The 21636-nt window shown below is 41.7% G+C and overlaps 1 protein-coding gene across 1 annotated transcript in view; it reads left to right on the top strand.

The window, feature by feature from the left end:
* zanl (zonadhesin, like) overlaps positions 1-21636 on the top strand; it is a 62855-nt gene that overhangs the window by 9452 nt on the left and 31767 nt on the right. The window contains exons 22-74 of the mRNA XM_063187632.1: positions 26-154; positions 256-394; positions 493-634; positions 751-950; positions 1066-1204; positions 1850-1936; positions 2659-2861; positions 2957-3098; positions 3190-3434; positions 3630-3778; positions 3966-4094; positions 4196-4334; positions 4435-4576; positions 4710-4909; positions 5025-5163; positions 5279-5353; positions 6607-6800; positions 6894-7035; positions 7433-7677; positions 7896-8044; positions 8227-8355; positions 8462-8600; positions 8700-8841; positions 8935-9134; positions 9296-9434; positions 9552-9638; positions 9866-10068; positions 10164-10305; positions 10423-10667; positions 10877-11025; positions 11199-11327; positions 11435-11573; positions 11674-11815; positions 11909-12108; positions 12264-12402; positions 12506-12592; positions 13380-13582; positions 13678-13819; positions 13937-14181; positions 14725-14873; positions 16729-16857; positions 16961-17099; positions 17194-17335; positions 17437-17636; positions 17796-17934; positions 18071-18142; positions 18364-18411; positions 18599-18792; positions 18905-19046; positions 19884-20128; positions 20396-20544; positions 20804-20932; positions 21482-21620. Of these exons, the coding sequence (XP_063043702.1) occupies positions 26-154; positions 256-394; positions 493-634; positions 751-950; positions 1066-1204; positions 1850-1936; positions 2659-2861; positions 2957-3098; positions 3190-3434; positions 3630-3778; positions 3966-4094; positions 4196-4334; positions 4435-4576; positions 4710-4909; positions 5025-5163; positions 5279-5353; positions 6607-6800; positions 6894-7035; positions 7433-7677; positions 7896-8044; positions 8227-8355; positions 8462-8600; positions 8700-8841; positions 8935-9134; positions 9296-9434; positions 9552-9638; positions 9866-10068; positions 10164-10305; positions 10423-10667; positions 10877-11025; positions 11199-11327; positions 11435-11573; positions 11674-11815; positions 11909-12108; positions 12264-12402; positions 12506-12592; positions 13380-13582; positions 13678-13819; positions 13937-14181; positions 14725-14873; positions 16729-16857; positions 16961-17099; positions 17194-17335; positions 17437-17636; positions 17796-17934; positions 18071-18142; positions 18364-18411; positions 18599-18792; positions 18905-19046; positions 19884-20128; positions 20396-20544; positions 20804-20932; positions 21482-21620 (8146 nt within the window). The remainder of the gene's footprint in view (positions 1-25; positions 155-255; positions 395-492; positions 635-750; positions 951-1065; positions 1205-1849; positions 1937-2658; positions 2862-2956; positions 3099-3189; positions 3435-3629; positions 3779-3965; positions 4095-4195; positions 4335-4434; positions 4577-4709; positions 4910-5024; positions 5164-5278; positions 5354-6606; positions 6801-6893; positions 7036-7432; positions 7678-7895; positions 8045-8226; positions 8356-8461; positions 8601-8699; positions 8842-8934; positions 9135-9295; positions 9435-9551; positions 9639-9865; positions 10069-10163; positions 10306-10422; positions 10668-10876; positions 11026-11198; positions 11328-11434; positions 11574-11673; positions 11816-11908; positions 12109-12263; positions 12403-12505; positions 12593-13379; positions 13583-13677; positions 13820-13936; positions 14182-14724; positions 14874-16728; positions 16858-16960; positions 17100-17193; positions 17336-17436; positions 17637-17795; positions 17935-18070; positions 18143-18363; positions 18412-18598; positions 18793-18904; positions 19047-19883; positions 20129-20395; positions 20545-20803; positions 20933-21481; positions 21621-21636) is intronic.

Here is a 21636-nt window from a genome sequence, read left to right as displayed (position 1 = left end):
AAACTAAACACATTTGTTTGTGCAGCTACAAGGAGAAGGTGTGTGGTCTTTGTGGAGATTATGATGGAAACCCCAATGATGATTTCCGCATTCCATCTGGAGAGCTTGTGACTAAACCAAATGACTTTGGCAACAGCTGGAACACTGACCCCAAGTAAGATCTGGCGATGTACAATTAAAGAAAATTAATGTGAGCTACTGCTCACTGCATATTTGCAAAACTAATCAATATCTTTATGTATTACCTCAATTTAGGTGCAACAAAAATCCAGAGGTTCCTCTCCCTGGCTGTACTCCAGAGGAGCAGGATAAGTATGAGAAACCTGCCTTCTGTGGAATCATTCTGGACACCAAAGGTCCATTTGCTGTGTGCCACCCAAGGGTCAATCCAAATGTGAGTTTCTGTGACTTAAGGATCATTTTAGGTAGAGATTATTATTGGCCAGTGAGATATTTTTGTATTTTAAATTCTATTTACTGTTTTTTTCACAGAGCTTCTTCAAGGACTGCATGTTTGACCTTTGTGAACTGGATGGAGTCCACTCTGCCCTTTGCGAGGCCATAGAGGCCTATGTGAATGAGTGCCAGGACCGTGGAGTCACCATTGGGCCCTGGAGAAACGCCACCTTCTGCCGTGAGTTCCTCATCTATACTGAGATTCTACATTCTATACATTTCTAAATTCTTTATTTCGGAGACGTTTTACACACCGTATTGACATCATTCCTCTTCTTTGTTTCCTCCCCAAAGCCCTGACCTGCCCTCCCAACAGCCATTATGAGTCCTGTGCTTCACCCTGCCAGCCCTCGTGCGTCACACCTCCTCCAGGGCAGTGTAGCGGACCATGTGCAGAGGGCTGTGTGTGTGACCCAGGTTACGTCCTCAGTGCTGGCAAGTGTGTTAGGAGCGACAGCTGTGGATGCAAACACACCAATGGCCAATACTACCAGGTGAACAGACACACATTGCTGAAAACTAGCATCAGTGCACAGCAATATTTTTGCTGTCTGTTATGTTAAATAATTAATCATAATTGATTAAAATCTGCCCATTTCTCGTTATAAGCCTGGAGAGGAGTTCTACACGTCAGACTGTGACCTGAAGTGCAGGTGCAATCCTCCATTTGTCAGCTGCAGTAGTGGAGAATGTCCCCCTTCACAGCAGTGTGGTGTCCAGGGAGGAATTCTGGGATGCTATCCAATACGTATGTATTGCCTGTTTTGTTTTCTTGACTTGATTGACTTGGGCAGTATTCCCAAGAAGCTGGTTCAGTAGTTACCCAGGGTAACCCATTTAAGCCTAAGGCACCTGCAAAAACGCCTGCTGAATGCCTAAGACCTTTTTTTGGAAAAGGTGTCCTCAGCCTATAAAAACCTAAATATCTCAGCCTCTGAAACATACTCTAACATACCCACATTTTTTATTTAAAAAACTTAAGTTGTGATAAATAAAAAATAGACCTGAAGTGTGCGGATTGTCTTCTTTTTATTTAAAAAACTAAAATCTCAAGAGCCTGAGCGTGTATATGTCACTCCAGGTGCCTAGGTCGATGCAGCGTATACGCAGCAGTAGGCTGAGATGGGTTAAATCATCTAATAGATAGCCCACACATGTCATGTAGTTACTAAATTGAGCACTCCAGGCTCTTCTATTAGATGATTTACCCACTATCCCAAGGTTAGCTTAACCTGGTTTACTACTCAGCCAGATTCTTGGAATAGCCCCTTGATACTTTTTTTTCTTCATTTTCCATGTTTGCAAATGAAGAGCAATAAATATTGGGTGAATAGACTACTGCTAAAGTCTTAAATACTGAAGTACAAACTCTTTTTTTTTTCTTATTCTGTAGCCACAACACCCAAGCCAACAACCCCCAGACCTTCCACTCCCACACCAACAACACCAAACCCATCTACTACTCCAGTAACAACACCAGGTATGTTATTGTTGTTTGCTTTATAGTGTAGTTGATCAGTCTTTATCCCTTACTTTAAAAATCCATTTAATATGCCACTCTTTTAAAGGAACTCAGGCTTCGTACAATATACCCCCTTATTTGATAAGCCAACCGAAAGTTTCAGACTGTCAATATGAACACCAATATGTCTTCTAAGGAGTCAGCTTGGAGGAAGTTGTATATGCACAAAAAATCCTATTCGCCATCATAAAGCAGTTACCTTCATAGTTGCAACTCTGGTTTAAAATCTGGCTCGGGAGTTACTGAAGTCATCTGGCAAAGTCCAGGACCAGATGACAACTTTGGATTCAGAGTTGAACGCACCAGTCAGCAGAAATGTCCTTTGAGCTACTCTGCTGTGCTACAGAGTTGGGCATGGTAGTTCCAATAGGATATAAGGAACATTACAGCAATCTTGTGTCACACCAGTAACCGGTTATAACCTTACTGTCATCAAGACTGTAATGCCTAACTCTTAATCTGTTACTTAAGTTATTATGATGTATTATTATACATATTATATATATTAATGTTATTATGATGTAGTTGAGTTTTTTCGGCAAATAGTGAACGGGCCCGACGGTGGGCCCATCTGCAAAAAGAGGCAACATAACATATTATTTGATTAAATCTTTCTTTCACCTGTGCATCTTCTTGTTCCCGTGTATCTAATTGCCATTTATTTCCTTTTCTCCATACAGTGAAGTGCCCTCCAAATTCTGAGTTTTTGGAGTGTGGTCCATCATGTGTTCCCACTTGCCAGAAGCCCACCATTAACTCCTCCAACTGCACTGGGTCCTGTGTCAGTGGCTGTTTCTGCAGACCAGGTTTTGTGCTGTCTGGAAACCGATGTGTTCCCTCTGACAAGTGTGGTTGTCTGGATGAGGACAACAACTACTATGAGGTAAAATTAAGACAACAAACAACAGAATTTTACCAGTTGGATGCTTTTTAACAACATTTAGGTAATGAATTAACCTTCATTCTTTTCCCTATTAGCCTGGAGAGGTTGTGTTTGGTGACGGCTGCTCTAAGCTGTGTCGCTGTGCTGGAAACTACAGTCTCACCTGCGTGGACAACACCTGTGCTCCCACTGAGGAGTGTAAAGAGCTCAACGGAGTTCCTGGATGTTATCCCCAAGGTAAATCCCAGGCACTGTTGGCCATTCTCACATTTTTAGTGATTCCAAGATTCTTGCATTTTTTTGTGTCACTGAAACTGTCCATCCACAGCCACCTCCACCTGCATTGCCTCTGGTGATCCCCACTACACCACCTTTGATAAGCGGAAGTACAACTTCATGGGCAACTGCACCTACCTGATGTCCAAACCTTGCAACACGACCAGCGTGCCACACTACGAGGTCCATGTGACCAACGAGAACCGAAACAACAACAAGAAAATAAGCTATGTGGCAGCGGTGCATGTCTACGTCCATGACATGACGATTTCCATTCTAAAAGGAGGGACCGTGCGAGTAAGATAGCATTCTACTTTTAAATAAAAAAACGAAAGTATGAACCTGTGCCGATTTTTTATTAAGGTTATTTCTCTGCTGCATTCGGACATCTTTATTATTCTTTCCTTCACAACACCTTTTAACCAGATCTGAAAGTTGTTCAAAAGGTTTTGCATTTCTTAGGTCCTTATTGTCTTTAATCTGTTCTTCCAGATCAATGGGACCAATGTGAACCTGCCTGTGAATCCAGCTGCAGATGTTTCTGTTTTCAAGTCTGGAAAGCATTACACAGTGGCCATGAGCTTTGGAGTGACAGTTCGTTATGACGCCAACCACTACATGGACATCAAAGTGATAGCAGCGTGAGTTATTGTTATCACAGTATTTGACCTGTCACTGTTTCTTGGCATACTCAGTTACTGTAATTGCCACTTTGATTGTAACCCAATGAATTCAACGGTTAACAAGATCTAACATAAGTACTGGAGAACCAGCTGCTAACGTTGTATGTTGTCTCACTTAACAAACTAAACACATTTATTTGTGCAGCTACAAGGAGAAGGTGTGTGGTCTTTGTGGAGACTATGATGGAAACCCCAATGATGATTTCCGCATTCCCAATGGAGAGCTTGTGACTAAACCAAATGACTTTGGCAACAGCTGGAACACTGACCCCAAGTAAGATCTGGTGACATACAAAAAAAGAAAAATAACGTGAGCTACTGCTCACTGTATATTTGCAAAACTAATTAATATCCTTCTGTTTTGCCTCAATTTAGGTGCAACAAAAATCCAGAGGTGCCTCTCCCTGGCTGTACTCCAGAGGAGCAGGATAAGTATGAGAAACCTGCCTTCTGTGGAATCATTCTGGACACCAAAGGTCCATTTGCTGTGTGCCACCCCAGGGTCAATCCCAATGTGAGTAACCATGACTTTGGGACCATTTTACTGACAGGTGACTTTTGACAAAAGAGAGACTTTTGTATTCTAAATTCCATGTATTGTGATGTTTCTACAGAGCTTCTTCAAGGACTGCATGTTTGACCTGTGTGAACTGGATGGACTCCATTCTGCCCTTTGCGAGGCCATAGAGGCCTATGTGAATGAGTGCCAGGACCGTGGAGTCACCATTGGGCCCTGGAGAAACGCCACATTCTGCCGTGAGTTCCTGACCACCACCCACATCTATACTGAGATTCTATATTTTATACATATCTACAATATATGCTTTATTTCGTAGACGTTTTACATACCGTATTGACATCCATCTTTTTCTTTGTTTCCTCCCCAAAGCCCTGACCTGCCCTCCCAACAGCCATTATGAGTCCTGTGCTTCACCCTGCCAGCCCTCCTGCGTCACACCTCCTCCAGGGCAGTGTAGCGGACCATGTGCAGAAGGCTGTGTGTGTGACCCAGGTTACGTCCTCAGTGCTGGCAAGTGTGTTAGGAGCGACAGCTGTGGATGCAAACACACCAATGGCCAATACTACCAGGTGAACAGACACACATTGCTGAAAACTAGCATCAGTGCTCAGCAATATTTTTGCTGTCTGTTATGTTAAATAATTAACCATAATTTATTAAAATCTGCCCATTTCTCTGTATCAGCCTGGAGAGGAGTTCTACACCTCAGACTGTGACCTGAAGTGCAGGTGCAATCCTCCGTTTGTCAGCTGCAGTAGTGGAGAATGTCCCCCTTCACAGCAGTGTGGTGTCCAGGGAGGAATTCTGGGATGCTATCCAATACGTACGTATTGGCTGTGGTTTAAACAGTCATTCTGCAGAAGTAATTAAAAAGCTTTTTTTATGATCACTGACAGTTTTGTTGACTGAAGTTGGATGTTAATCTTGTTTTTTTTTAGCCACTACTCCAAAACCAACCACTCCCAAACCCTCCACCCCTCAACCAACAACACCAAAACCAACAACCACTCCAGGTTTGTCATTGCACTGCGTTTCCTGTTGAAAGGTCTATTTCATCTGCATAAGTCAAGGTCTGCATTGTTGTTTTCAAATGTTTATATTCTTAGTTTAGTATGCTACAGTCAATTTACACTTCCCTCCATGTTACGTTTGGGTCTGTTGTTCTGGGAGGACATTATTCTTGTTGCCAGACAACCACCCAATCAGCGAATGGGAGAGGGGCGAGGGATGTTGGACACATATCTTAAATTTCTAAAGAGAATATTGCTCCCACCAGTACTTGTTTCTTGATGTCATGACCAGACATTAGCGATTATGGAAAAACAGATGCACATTTCAAACTTCTACAGAGTTCACCCCACAGTAATCATTTCTCGAAAAAAATGGATTCACAAGAGGCGGAAATTCTGATGATAATGTTAGACGTCTTCTGAACATAATACAAGTGTTTAAAAGTTGTAGCTTTATGGTTGAGTGCTTTCCCTGGACGCAGAGAAAGAATTTGACCGATTAGAATACTCTTTTTTATTTTGTTGCTTAGATCAGGGAGGTCAAACTCAAGCTCGGGGGCCAAATCTGGGTAAATTTTATTTGGCCCACATACAGCATTAATACATGGTGTAATTAGACTTGAACATGAATTTTGGTGTGACACAGGAATATGAGTGGGACCAGGCCAGTGAAACAGCTCACACTCATGTGCTATGGAGTACTGTATGTGCAGGCACATTTGAACTATGATGGGGATCTGTTTGTGAAATATTAATATGAATATTGTGTGTATGCACAATTTTAGTCTGTTTTTTATCTCGAGTTTGGACCGCAACTTTCTTGCAGATTTTGATTTTGGCCCTCTGTCAATTTAAGTTTGACATCCCTGGCTTAGATACATTTGATTTGGCAGATGATTTTATTAGATGGATCAGGGTCCTATAATATAAACCACAAGCTGCTATTTTAGCTAATGACATCAGGTCTGACAATTTTTCCTGTATTTAGTAATCATTTCTTAATCTGGCCGATAGAGCCTCTCTGTACGAATGAAATTGGTACGTGGCTATAGTTAGACGAGGCTATACTGGTGTTTCAGTGTCCTACTAGTCAGTCACAAAAATGTTATAACTTCAGGCAAGAGCAAGAAGACTGATAGTTCTAGCAGCTATTCCTTTCACAGGTTAACAATTCCTTTTTTTCTTTCTCTGTCCTTCTCCCCCTTCAATTGTGGTTTGTGGAACATGTGAACACCAATATTTATTTTGACTACCAGTGAAGTGTCCACCTAATGCGGAGTACATAGAGTGTGGACCAGCCTGCATCCCAAGCTGTGAGGAGCCTTCCACAAACTGCACTGGCTCCTGCATCACTGGTTGCTTCTGCAAGCCAGGCTTTGTCTTCAAAGGTCCACGCTGTGTGCCCATTGAAAAGTGCGGATGTCTGGATGCTGATAACAACTACTATGAGGTATGAACTGATAGTCCTTGGTTGTTGGCACTGTTCTGATTTGGCAAGATCTTTAAAGTTTAACAGGATTTTATGTGTCATTTTCCAAATTAGCCTGGAGAGGTTGTGCTTGGTGACGGATGCTCCAAGCTGTGTCACTGTGCTGGAAACTACAGTCTTACCTGCGTGGACAACACCTGTGCTCCCACTGAGGAGTGTAGAGAGGTCAATGGAGTTCCTGGATGTTATCCTCAAGGTAAAATTTAACCCATTGATGCTGGATACTATGTATACGCGACATTGACCCAGGCACCTGAAGCTGGACGTACGCAGCATTCAAGCTCATGAGATTTGAGATATTTCATTAGAAATGTCGATATGTTAGAGCTGATTGAACACATTCTCATGCAAGATTAGGATCTTGGATTTTAAATGCAACCCATTTCATGTTTTAATGTGCTACGGTGGCTGAGATATTTAGGTTTCTATAGACTGAGGGCACCTTTTGCCAAAAAGGGCTTAGGGATTTAGTAGGGTTTTTTGCTGGTGCCTTAGGCATCAACGGGTTAATAAAAACATATGTGGTTGTTAAAAACACACCAGACCCTTAATTCCTTTTTGGATATCTACAAAATGTACATTTTCTCCCAAAGGTACCTCCACCTGCATTGCCTCTGGTGATCCCCACTACACCACCTTTGATAAGCGGAAGTACAACTTCATGGGCAATTGCACCTACCTGATGTCCAAACCTTGCAACACGACCAGCGTGCCACACTACGAGGTCCATGTGACCAACGAGAACCGAAATAACAACATGAAAATAAGCTATGTGGCAGCGGTGCATGTCTACGTCCATGGCATGACGATTTCCATTCTAAAAGGAGGCACCGTGCGAGTAAGATAGCATTCTACTTTTAAATAAGAAAAAAAATGAAAATGTGAACCTGTGCAGATACTTAAAATTTTAATTTATTATTAAGGTCATTTCTCTGCTGCATTCTGACATCTTCATTATTTTTTTCTTCATAACATCTTTTAACCAGATCTGAAAGTTGTTCAAAAGGTTTTGCATCTTTTTGCGTCCTTATTGTCTTTGATCTGTTCGTCTTCCAGATCAATGGGACCAATGTGAACCTGCCTGTGAATCCAGCTGCAGATGTTTCTGTTTTCAAGTCTGGAAAACATTACACAGTGACCATGAGCTTTGGAGTGACAGTTCGTTATGACGGCAACCACTACATGGACATCAAAGTGATTGCAGCGTGAGTTATTGTTATTAGTTTTACTTGTCACTGTTTCTTGGCATACTCAGTTACTGTAATTAAAACTTTCATTGTAACCCAATGAATTCAACTGTGATCAAGATCAGACAAAATTACTTGCAAAACAGTAGGTACTTTTTATGTTGTCTCACTTGACAAATTAAATACATTTGTTTTTGCAGCTACAAGGAGAAGGTGTGTGGTCTTTGTGGAGATTATGACGGAAACCCCAATGATGATTTCCGCATTCCCACTGGAGAGCTTGTGACTAAACCAAATGACTTTGGCAACAGCTGGAACACTGACCCTAAGTAAGATCTGGTGATGTTAAACAAAAGAAAAAGTAACGAGCTACTGCTCGCTGTATACAAGTATTTGCAAAACCAATCAATATCTTTATGTATTGCCTCAATTTAGGTGCAACAAAAATCCAGAGGTTCCTCTCCCTGGCTGTACTCCAGAGGAGCAGGATAAGTATGAGAAACCTGCCTTTTGTGGAATCATTCTGGACACCAAAGGTCCATTTGCTGTGTGCCACCCCAGGGTCAATCCCAACGTGAGTAACCATGACTTTGGGACATTTTACTGACGGGTGACTTTTGACTAATGGGAGACTTTTGCATTCTAAATTCTATGTATTGTGATGTTTTTACAGAGCTTCTTCAAGGACTGCATGTTTGACCTGTGTGAACTGGATGGACTCCACTCTGCCCTTTGCGAGGCCATAGAGGCCTATGTGAATGAGTGCCAGGACCGTGGAGTCACCATTGGGCCCTGGAGAAATGCCACATTCTGTCGTAAGTTCTAAGTATACATTTCTAAATGCTTTATTTCAGAGACATTTTCATTTCACATTGACATCCATCTTCTTTTTTGTTTCCTCCCCAAAGCCCTGACTTGCCCTCCCAACAGCCATTATGAGTCCTGTGCTCCACCCTGCCAGCCCTCCTGCGTCACACCTCCTCCAGGACAGTGTAGCGGACCATGTGCGGAGGGGTGTGTGTGTGACCCAGGTTACGTTCTCAGTGCTGGCAAGTGTGTTAAGAGCGACAGCTGTGGATGCAAGCACACCAATGGCCAATACTATCAGGTGAACTGACCGCTTTGTTTGTTGTATTTCCTTCTACACCAAGTGGCATGTATGCTTGAGGAAAAATATCAGTGTCAGAAAGGTTAAGTATAGGTATGTTGTCTGTTATAGAAATAAAGAACTGTTCATTTGTTTAAATTCTGACCATTTTTTGTCATCAGCCCGGAGAGGAGTTCTACACCTCGGACTGTGACCTGAAGTGCAGGTGCAACCCTCCGTTTGTCAGCTGCAGTAGTGGAGAATGTCCCCCTTCACAGCAGTGTGGCGTCCAGGGAGGAATCCTGGGATGCTATCCAATATGTACGTATTGGCTCTGTTTTGCTGCCTCGCCTTTATGTGATTTTGTGTGTTTGTAAGTGAATTAAGTAGAATTGAAGTAGTGAAGTAGAAATTGAATGTTTATTTTTCATTCCCCAGCCACAACACCCAAGCCAACAACCCCCAGACCTTCCACTCCGACACCAACAACACCAAAGCCATCTACTACTCCAGTAACAACACCATGTATGTCATTGTTTTTTTCTTTGGGTATCCATAGTGATGTCTGTGCATTTCAACCTTATCTGGAAGCATCTTGGATACTTCTGAAAGAATCGTGAAAATTGTTAAGCATCATACAGGGACACATTATGTGTCATCATATTACTAACCAACTGCAGGCATTTCTGCTTTTATTCTACGTCCATTAATTCAGTTTTTTGACCCTCTTTCTTATCACTTTCTCCATACAGTGAAGTGCCCCCCAAATTCCGAGTTTTTGGAGTGTGGTCCATCATGTGTTCCCACTTGCCAGAAGCCCACCATTAACTCCGCTAACTGCACTGGGTCCTGTGTCAGTGGCTGTTTCTGCAGACCAGGTTTTGTGCTGTCTGGAAACAGATGTGTTCCCTCTGACAAGTGCGGCTGTCTGGATGAGGACAACAACTACTATGAGGTAATATTAAGACAGCAAACAAGAGAAATATACCGGTTAGATGCTTTTTAACAAAATGTAGGTAATGAATTAACATCTATTCTTTTCCAAATTAGCCTGGAGAGGTTGTGTTTGGTGACGGCTGCTCTAAGCTGTGTCGCTGTGCTGGAAACTACAGTCTCACCTGCGTGGACAACACCTGTGCTCCCACTGAGGAGTGTAGAGAGGTCAACGGAGTTCCTGGATGTTATCCTCAAGGTAAATCCCATTAACTAATTTCTCTTTCTTCTCAAGGCACTGTTTACCACTCTCACATGTTTAGTGATTCAAAGATTCTCGTATCTTTTGTGTCACTGAAACTGCGTCCATCCACAGCCACCTCCACCTGCATTGCCTCTGGTGATCCCCACTACACCACCTTTGATAAGCGGAAGTACAACTTCATGGGCAACTGCACCTACCTGATGTCCAAACCTTGCAACACGACCAGCGTGCCACACTACGAGGTCCATGTGACCAACGAGAACCGAAACAACAACAAGAAAATAAGCTATGTGGCAGCGGTGCATGTCTACGTACATGGCATGACGATTTCCATTCTTAAAGGAGGGACCGTGCGAGTAAGATAGCACTCTACTTTTAAATAAAAAAAAACGAAAATGTGAACCTGTGCAGATACTTTTAATATTTTAATTTCTTATTAAGGTTATTTATCAGCTGAATTTCGACATCTTTTATTTCACAACACATTTTAAACAGATCTGAAAGTTCATGAAAAGGTTTTGCATCTTTTTGTGTCCTTATTGTCTTTGATCTGTTCATCTTCCAGATCAATGGGACCAATGTGAACCTGCCTGTGAATCCAGCTGCAGACGTTTCTGTCTACAAGTCTGGAAAACATTACACAGTGGCTATGAGCTTTGGAGTGACAGTTCGTTATGACGGCAACCACTACATGGACATCAAAGTGATCGCAGCGTGAGTTATTGTTATTAGTTTTATCTGTCGCTGTTTCTTGGCATACTCAGTTACTGTAATTGCCACTTTGATTGTAACCCAATGTGTGAACAAGATCAAACAAAGTTACTAGCAAAACAGCTGGCAAATGGTTATGCTGTCTCACTTGACAAACTTAACATTTGTTTGTGCAGCTACAAGGAGAAGGTGTGTGGTCTTTGTGGAGATTACGACGGAAACCCCAATGATGATTTCCGCATTCCATCTGGAGAGCTTGTGACTAAACCAAATGACTTTGGCAACAGCTGGAACACTGACCCTAAGTAAGATCTGGTGATGTTCAAAAAAAGAGAAAAATAACAAGCCACTGCTCGCTGTATACAAGTATTTGCAAAACCAACCAATATCTTTTTGTATTGCCTCAATTTAGGTGCAACAAAAATCCAGAAGTGCCTCTCCCTGGCTGTACTCCAGAGGAGCAGGATAAGTATGAGAAACCTGCCTTCTGTGGAATCATTCTGGACACCAAAGGTCCATTTGCTGTGTGCCACCCCAGGGTCAATCCCAACGTGAGTAACCATGACTTTGGGACCATTTTACTGACGGGGGACTTTTGACAAATGAGAGACTTTTGCATTCTAAATTGTATGTATTGTGATGTTTCTACAGAGCTTCTTCAAGGACTGCATGTTTGACCTGTGTGAACTGGATGGACTCCACTCTGCCCTTTGCGAGGCCATAGAGGCCTATGTGAATGAGTGCCAGGACCGTGGAGTCACCATTGGGCCCTGGAGAAACGCCACCTTCTGTCGTAAGTTCTAAGTATACATTTCTGTATGCTTTATTTCCGAGAAATTTTTATTTCGCATTGTCATCCATCTTTTTCTTTGTTTCCTCCCCAAAGCCCTGACCTGCCCTCCCAACAGCCATTATGACTCCTGTGCTCCACCCTGCCAGCCCTCCTGCGTCACATCTCCTCCAGGGCAGTGTAGCGGACCATGTGCAGAGGGGTGTGTGTGTGACCCAGGTTACGTTCTCAGTGCTGGCAAGTGTGTTAAGAGCGACAGCTGTGGATGCAAACACACCAATGGCCAATACTACCAGGTGAACAGACAGCTTTGTTTGTTTTATTTCCTTCTACTCCAAGTGTCATGTGTGCTGGATGGAAAATGTCTGTCATAAAGGTAAAATATGTTGTCTGTTATAGGAATAAAGAATCGTTAATTTGTTTAAATTCTGACCATTTATCTTGTCATCAGCCCGGAGAGGAGTTCTACACGTCAGACTGTGACCTGAAGTGCAGGTGCAATCCACCGTTTGTCAGCTGCAGTAGTGGAGAATGTCCCCCTTCACAGCAGTGTGGCGTCCAGGGAGGAATTCTGGGATGTTATCCAATACGTACGTATTGGTTTTGTTTTGCTGTTTCTCCTTTGTGTGATTTTGTGTGTTTGTAAGAAAAGAGTACTGTAGTAGAAATTCAATGTGAGTTTTCATTCCCCAGCCACTACCCCCAAGCCAACAACCCCCAGACTGTCCACTACTCCAGTAACAACACCAAAGCCATCTACTACTCCAGTAACAACACCAGGTATGTTATTGTTGTTTTCTTTGGGTCTCCATAGTAATGTTTGATCATTTTAAACGTCTTTGACCGCTCTTAAATCATCATGAAGAAATTGCCTGAATGCCTGAAAATAATTCACATCTACATTTCAAATGATGAAGACAGCCACAGAGTGGCTCACAGCCAAGTTCAATGCACATGTCTCCCAAAGTGCAAGTAATATTTTCTCCAGTGAAGAGTCATTGTTAACTGTGCCATTTGTAACTAACGAGGGTAACCTGCTCCGTCCTTCCCCAGTTTCAAAACGCTATGCTTATAGCAGCTGTGGATCAGGACTGATGTGCACAAGTCTAGCAAATAAACTGAGAATTCCAACCTGCCAGTCAAAAAATTAGCTACTTTCTTAAGGAGTCAGATGCAGAGTTGTCTAAAGTTATCTATACACAGCAAATCTAGAAAGCATCTATTTCAACAACCTGCACACATTCTCATCGGCATATTGGCCAAATGGTAATGATTTACCAAAGGAGCATCCCAGGTTTGAAATAAGGTCAGGGCACAAGGCAAATGTAAACAGCTGAGGCACAGTCATGAATTAAATGCTGATTTAGAATCAGGTGCACCAGTCAGCTGAAAAGTCCAGGATGCTGGTTAATTTGTTGGGAAAACATTGATGACAAAGCTTAGCATTATACATGGACATTCATGTCATTTATCATCATATTACCAACTACAGGCATGTCTGCTTTTATTGCACATCTATTAATGTTCATCTTCTGACCTTTTTTTCCTTAACATTTTCTCCATACAGTGAAGTGTCCCCCAAATTCTGAGTTTTTGGAATGTGGTCCATCATGTGTTCCCACTTGCCAGAAGCCCACCATTAACTCCTCCAACTGCACTGGGTCCTGTGTCAGTGGCTGTTTCTGCAGACCAGGTTTTGTGCTGTCTGGAAACAGATGTGTTCCCTCTGACAAGTGTGGCTGTTTGGATGAGGACAACAACTACTATGAGGTGCAATTAAGACAACAAACAACAGAAATATACCAGTTAGATGCTTTTTAACAAAATGCAGGTGATGTAGTAACGTTTATTCTTTTCCAAATTAGCCTGGAGAGGTTGTGTTTGGTGACGGCTGCTCTAAGCTGTGTCGCTGTGCTGGAAACTACAGTCTCACCTGCGTGGACAACACCTGTGCTCCCACTGAGGAGTGTAAAGAGGTCAATGGAGTTCCTGGATGTTATCCTCAAGGTATATCTTAGTAGCTAATTTCTCTTTCTTCTCAAGGTGCTGTTTGCCACTCTCACATGTTTAGTGATTCAAAGATTCTTGTATTTTTTGTGTCATTGAAACTGTGTCCATCCACAGCCACCTCCACCTGCATTGCATCTGGTGATCCCCACTACACCACCTTTGATAAGCGGAAGTACAACTTCATGGGCAACTGCACCTACCTGATGTCCAAACCTTGCAACACGACCAGCGTGCCACACTACGAGGTCCATGTGACCAACGAGAACCGAAACAACAACAAGAAAATAAGCTATGTGGCAGCGGTGCATGTATACGTCCATGGCATGACTATATCCATACTTAAAGGAGGAATTGTGCGGGTAAGATAAAAGGAGACCTTAGCGCACTGCTTTTCCATTAAAAAATGGAAAAGAAAATGTTAATGGATGTACATATAAAGCATTGAACAAATGATTTTCCATTATGTAGAATTCTTGCATTACTATCCTGTAGTTTCTCAACTGTTTCTTAGAGTTTCTTCGGTAACACTTAACTTGGTGTGTCCCTGCATAACACATTCATAACAGCTTTTATACACTTTGCATGGAGCATTCGTGACTTTTTCATTATACATTTATGCCAAAACTTGCATAAACATGGAAGATGAAAGTACAGCAACTCGTTAAAATAAAAGATAAACAAAGCAGCATTGCGTGTTAGATGAGGGGTTTAGATGAAGCTTTTATTTTGACAAGTTGCTGTCCTTTTGTCTTCCAGGTTTCTGAAAGGTTTGCTATGAATGTCTTACGAATCAGTCATGAATCCTTCATGCAAAGTGTATAACAGCTGTTATGAATGTGTTATGCAGCGACACACCAAGTTAAGTGTAACCGTTTCTTTTATCATCTCTATTTGTCTCCTAGATCAACGGGACCAATGTCAACTTGCCTGTGAATCCAGCTGCAGACGTTTCTGTCTACAAGTCTGGAAAACATTACACAGTGGCCATGAGCTTTGGAGTGACAGTTCGTTATGACGGCAACCACTACATGGACATAAAAGTGATAGCAGCGTAAGTTCAAGAGTGATTCTACGATTTCCCTACGCTTTTGGCAAAAGCAAAATGTCAATTATCAGTATTTTTTTTCAACTAAATGACCTAGATGTTTACATAGTGTATATATTTAAGTTTCCAAACAAACAAATTGCCAAGCTTAATCTTAAATCATTTGATAAATACTCTAATGAAAGCGAACATTTGCTTAATTATTTTGTCAACAGTGTTATGGACAAATACTATGTCATTTCAAACCTATATAAAAATACTACAGAGTTGAAACAATATATGTTTGAAAGTGCTTATGTCCCTTAGCAGTAATGTTGTCATTAATCTGTGCAACTGATATAGAAAATGTGATTTTTGAGCTTCATAAGTAGGATTTTATGAGTCAGTGTGATACAGACTGACACATTTTTCATCATAAATCCCTGTAACGTCTGATTTGAATATAGTCACCCTCCTTACACAAGACTTCCTTCTCCAGAGATAATCCCTAGTGTATGTTCATAGGATTTTTTCCAACACATAAGGGATAAATAGCACAAAAACACTTTCAAAACAGTCAACGGTGTAACTCAACTGTGTTACGGTCAACAGTGCAGGGGAACAAGTCGGCACTTTTTTAGGAGAAAAAAACAGAGCAGACAAACCCATCTCCCTAGAAAACAAATTATTTTGTTTGTTTGTCTCTCAATATGGATATAAATTGGCAAAAACATACTCCTCCTCAACTGTCATCAGTGTTGCCAGATTGGGCTGGTTCCCGCCCAATTGGGCTGCTTAGGATGGCCGTGTGCGGGTAAAAATGGCATCTATCAGAAAAAACCTTCCCACTGCCATATAAATCAATAGAATTGGGCGGGTTTTTAGGGCGGATTTTGATCATTTTTTGGGCTGGAAATCATCAGCCTCATCTGGCAACCCTGACTGTCATACTTAATTGTAACACCATTGACGGTAACACCGTTGACATTTCAGCCATTTTCATGGTGTTGTGCTAACTGAGGACCTCAGAAGTTCCACCACAACACCTTAATCAATTCATGTATCTGTATGCTTTATCTGTGTTTTTCTACATGTGATTTCTAATTCAGATTCTTATGAATATGTTGATAACACTGTTGACAGGCAATTTTCCCGCTATGAGAACATGAAAAAGAATGGATTAAATTATGGAAGGATGGAGCCCAAAATTTACCAAAAAGTCTTCCCGTATCCTGCCAAAGAGGTTATGACATCACATGATGTTATTCGTATGGCCTAAGACCAAACCATTACTGATTTATGGAGGAGGTTTCAGACCGTGACACGGTTAACACAGTTTTCGTGGACACACACAAAATGGCAAATTTCATGTATAATGGAAAGGACAGTGGTCTTTCTGACAGTTTTGTCATATTGTGATGATTACTTTGAATCAACATTTGCAATCGTCTTGGGCAAAACAAGTTTCTTTACATGCTAATATGAAGACTGAATCTGACATTTGGAAAACAGGACGGCATGAAAACGCCCAAAACCAGTATTAAATATTCATTCTTGCTGAGGGAAATAATGCTATGTCTACACTTTCTGTATTATATGAAAGATAAACGTTTTCTAATGTCCAAAACATCATTGGATGCAGTTAATAGTTAGTGGAATTGCCAAATAAAATCCACGGACTTAAAAGTGTAGGCGAATTAGAGAATCACTCTTAAGCTCTGTGTTTTTGCACAACATGGTGACTTGTTTAACTTTTTAGCACAAATTTGTTAATGTTGTATGATCAGTTGCTCTTTGGATTTCTTTAAAGTTAACAATGCTTAGAAAAGGTGTTAAGATGTGGTCTTTTCACTTGACAAGTATAATTTGCTTTTTTGTGCAGCTACAAGGAGAAGGTGTGTGGTCTTTGTGGAGACTATGATGGAAACCCCAATGATGATTTCCGCATTCCCACTGGAGAGCTAGTGACTAAACCAAATGACTTCGGCAACAGCTGGAATACTGACCCCAAGTAAGATCTGGTGATATACAAAAAAAGAGAAAAATAACGTGAGCTACTGCTCACTGTATATTTGTAAAACTAATCAATATCTTTCTTTATTGCCTCATTTTAGGTGCAACAAAAATCCAGAGGTTCCTCTCCCTGGCTGTACTCCAGAGGAGCAGGATAAGTATGAGAAACCTGCCTTCTGCGGAATCATTCTGGACACCAAAGGTCCATTTGCTGTGTGCCACCCCAGGGTCAATCCCAACGTGAGTTTCTGTAAATTTAGGTCCATTTCAGAATTTAAAATGCAAAAGTCTTTCACTTGTTAATATTCATCTGTTTGTATTGTGGTTTATACAGAGCTTCTTCAAGGACTGCATGTTTGACCTGTGTGAAATGGATGGACTCCACTCTGCCCTTTGCGAGGCCATAGAGGCCTATGTGAATGAGTGCCAGGATCGTGGAGTCACCATTGGGCCCTGGAGAAACGCCACCTTCTGCCGTGAGTTGCTGACATCTACATTGAGTTTCTTTGCTTTTTCCCTGCCAGTCATTTTACACACCGTATTGACATCCATCTTTTTCTTTGTTTCCTCCCCATAGCCCTGACTTGCCCTCCCAACAGCCATTATGAGTCCTGTGCTTCACCCTGCCAGCCCTCCTGCGTCACACCTCCTCCAGGGCAGTGTAGCGGACCATGTGCAGAGGGGTGTGTGTGTGACCCAGGTTACGTTCTCAGTGCTGGCAAATGTGTTAAGAGCGACAGCTGTGGATGCAAGCACACCAATGGCCAATACTACCAGGTGAACAGACACACATCACATGTTTTATATTCTTCTACTGTGAATGGCCTTGACACAATGACTGAAGCCTCCTTTTTAAATTAGTTATGTTGTTTGTTAAGTAAACCCCCATTGTTAGCTAAAATACTGTATGTCCATCTCTTTTGCTTTTGCTACAAGCCCGGAGAGGAGTTCTACACCTCAGACTGTGACCTGAAGTGCAGGTGCAACCCTCCGTTTGTCAGCTGCAGTAGTGGAGAATGTCCCCCTTCACAGCAGTGTGGCGTCCAGGGAGGAATTCTGGGATGCTATCCAATACGTACGTATTGGTTTTGTTTGGCTTGCTTACATTAGTGTGAAATAAAATCCTCTGAATACACACCAATTTGGCAATTCATATCATCTGTACTGATGACCAGTTTCACATTCTTTTACTGAATGTTTTCTTTTTTTAGCCACCACTCCCAAACCAACCACTCCCAGACCTTCCACCCCTGTCCCAACCACACCAAAACCATCCACTCCAGGTATGTCATCACATCATGGTCTCTGTTTTACTGTGTCTTAAATGATCAAGTAAACATCTGCAGAAGAACGAGAAACATTTGTCATTTCTGTATTCTGTACGTAAATTAAAGGCATACTTACAGGTTTTATTGTTTGTAAAGCGACCTTGGGCTTCATGAATGTTACATTGTGTTATACCTTAGTAGAACTGTACAATGTAACATTTTGTTGTGTATTTCAGTGCCAACCACCCCAAAACCAACAACTCCCAAACCAACCACACCTCCTGGTATGGCACTTTAAAATATTTCACATTCAGTTTTGAGGAAAACCTTGACTCTTAAATATGTCTTACCTAAAATGGTCTTTTGTCGAATGCATTCATCATCTGAAGTTTTTTTTTCTCTCTGTCTTTCTTCTCCTCCAATCGGGGCACATGTAAATGTGTGGATGCCAACACTTATTTTGACTACCAGTGAAGTGTCCACCTAATGCGGAGTACATAGAGTGTGGCCCAGCCTGCATCCCAAGCTGTAAGGAGCCCTCCACAAACTGCACTGGCTCCTGCATCACCGGTTGCTTCTGCAAGCCAGGCTTTGTCTTCAAAGGTCGACGCTGTGTGCCCATTGAAAAGTGTGGCTGTCTGGATGCTGAAAACAGCTACTATGAGGTATGAACACATTGTCCCCTGATATTACGCGTATTATGTTCTTAATAAGCAATGCGTTGTAACCGTAAGAGTTTATGTTGTGTATTATTGTCTTCTTTCTTTCTTCTATTAGCCTGGGGAGATCATATCTGGGGATGGCTGCTCTAAGCTGTGTCGCTGTGCTGGAAACTACACTCTTGACTGCGTAGACAACAGCTGCACAGCTTCAGAGGAGTGCAGAGAGGTTAATGGAGTCAGTGGATGTTACCCTAAATGTAAGTGTAGTTATTTAAGACTTTTACTTGCTTTGTTAGAAAGCGGAAAACTAAGGGTGTTTTCATCAAAGATTTGTTGCCGCAGTCTATAATTGAAAGAAGTATTGTGACGTCAATTTGCTGGCAAACAGCGGAGTTTATTTTAGAATGGAACCACAAAGGCCGTAACTATTTCTGAAAATAATATCTCCTCATACGATTCTTTCTTTAGAGCTTTTTTTTGAATATGTGAAACCAGAGATAAGTCACACATTTTGCGGTTACATTCCTCCTGTTCAGGAACCAACTATGTAAACCAATACTTTTCATCAGTTCAGGGCCTTGACCTCATTGTGTGAACACTGAACAGAGTGAACTATTTGCCCATCTATTGTTCGATTCCATTCTGTTACATTTAAGGGTTGGCAAGGCTCAACATGAAACACTAAAACACAGTGAGCTGAAATACATAGTACGCCTAAGAATAGCATTCAACCACATACATACGTACATGTCCATCTAGAACTTAGAGAAATGCTTGTTCATCAATAGAATATTTTAATGATAGATCATTTTCAAGCAGTACTCTGGCTGAATCAAAAGCAAAATACAAATACATCTATGTTTTGAAGAAAATGTGTGTTATGTCTACTTAAGCCTTTTACAGATCAGTAAAATAAATAAAAGGTAATGGCACAGCAGCAATACTATCAGTTCACCAAAATGTTGTGTAAAACTGTCGGCAGAGAGTAGAAACATCGTCAGGGGGTCACCGAGCAGTCAAGTGTTTCTCGTGCTTGGCATGCCTTTCCATAGTGATTCATAACAAATTCTTTGGGTTCATTCTTTCCCTGATAGCTACCTCCACCTGCATTGCCTCTGGTGATCCCCACTACACCACCTTTGATAAGCGGAAGTACAACTTTATGGGCAACTGCACCTACCTGATGTCCAAGCCTTGCAACACGACCAGCGTGCCACACTACGAGGTTTACGTGACCAACAAGAACCGCAACAACAACTACAAAATCAGCTATGTGGACGCGGTTCACGTCCACGTCAGTGGTCTGACTGTGTCCATCCTGAAAGGAGGAATTGTGCAGGTGAGGAGAGGGCAAATAGTGGAGAGGGAAAGAAAAAAGAAACGTGCTCAGGTGTTTCAGTGCTTTCATAAGCTATCATAAGTCTTTTGACGCCCATGACCTGGTTTAATGAGAATTGTCACTGTATGGGAACTGTTTGCACATAAAATAGAGTATAAAATCTATCTAGATAGTGCATATGCAGTATTGTGTGGGTACGTGCTGGGTGCATGTGGTTGTGGTTGTGGTTGTGGGTCTTTAATATTCATACTTAATATCCTTACCCAGCTCAACAAGACCAATGTGAACCTACCTCTGAACCCGGCTCCAGATGTTTCTGTCTACAAGTCTGGAAAACATTACACAGTGGCTATGAGCTTTGGAGTGACAGTTCGTTATGACGGCAACCACTATATGGACATCAAAGTGATAGCAGAGTATGTATAAACAATAAACACTGTTACAGACATAACATGTAGGGACATACAGTCCATTTGTAACATTTATTTTGTCTTAGAGTTATATCAAATCTTCAAGTTCCTTCTGTTTCAGACATGTACAAGTTTTTATCTTTTACCTGGCATGTTTCGAAGGTGACATGTCTGAAACCAAAGAAACTTGAAGCTTTGATGTAGGGACATTGTTTTTATTATCACAGTGATGCACTGTCTAACGTCTCTTCATTTCATGTGGCAGTTATAAGGACAAGGTGTGTGGCTTGTGTGGAGACTATAACGGAGAGGCCAAGGATGATTTCCGCAACCCGGCCGGACAGCTGGTCACCAGCCCCGTGGAGTTTGGGGATAGCTGGAACGCCGACCCAAAGTAAGACACACTGTGTAGTATAAATACACTCTTCACAGTTGTTACGACAATTTGCTGTCACGCATGTGTGCTCTTTCCCACAAAAATAATATGAAGTGTCAGTGGTGGTGGATAAATAAAGGACAGGCGGAGGTGTAATGGGCTGAAATGAATAGGGATGAGGAGAGCTGAATGTGGGAATGTGGCATAATAATAGAGGCAAGTTTCTGAACCCATATTAAAAACCATGACCAGCAAATCATAATAGCATTTTAAAAACAAATATGCTGGCTGTGTTATAGTTTAGTTTTCAAGAAAATCAGTGTTTGAACCCAACATTTATTTCCGACAATGGTGAAAAAACAGTACCGAATCGCACTGAAATGTCACTCACAAATCGGCATGTATTGTTTCATAGAAAGTGGAACACAAACTGAAGTTGCTTGCTTGCTTTATATTTCTAACATTAACCCTTGTGACAGTGGTGACTCACCAAGATGGATGTCTTTTTCGCAGTCATTTCTCATATCATATGAGGAACCGTAAACTTTGCTGTTTTGTCATTTTCAGATGCAACAAGAAGCCTGATGAGGTCATTCCAGGATGTACGGACGACGAACAGGATCAATATGAGAGTCCCGCTTACTGTGGAATCATACTGGACAGCAAAGGCCCATTCGCTGAATGCCACCCTCGACTAAATCCCAATGTGAGTCTAAGGATAT

The sequence above is a fragment of the Engraulis encrasicolus genome, chromosome 21 (assembly GCF_034702125.1).
Source record: "Engraulis encrasicolus isolate BLACKSEA-1 chromosome 21, IST_EnEncr_1.0, whole genome shotgun sequence".
NCBI classification, from domain to species: domain Eukaryota; kingdom Metazoa; phylum Chordata; class Actinopteri; order Clupeiformes; family Engraulidae; genus Engraulis; species Engraulis encrasicolus.
This window is presented reverse-complemented; position numbering and strand designations above follow the sequence as displayed.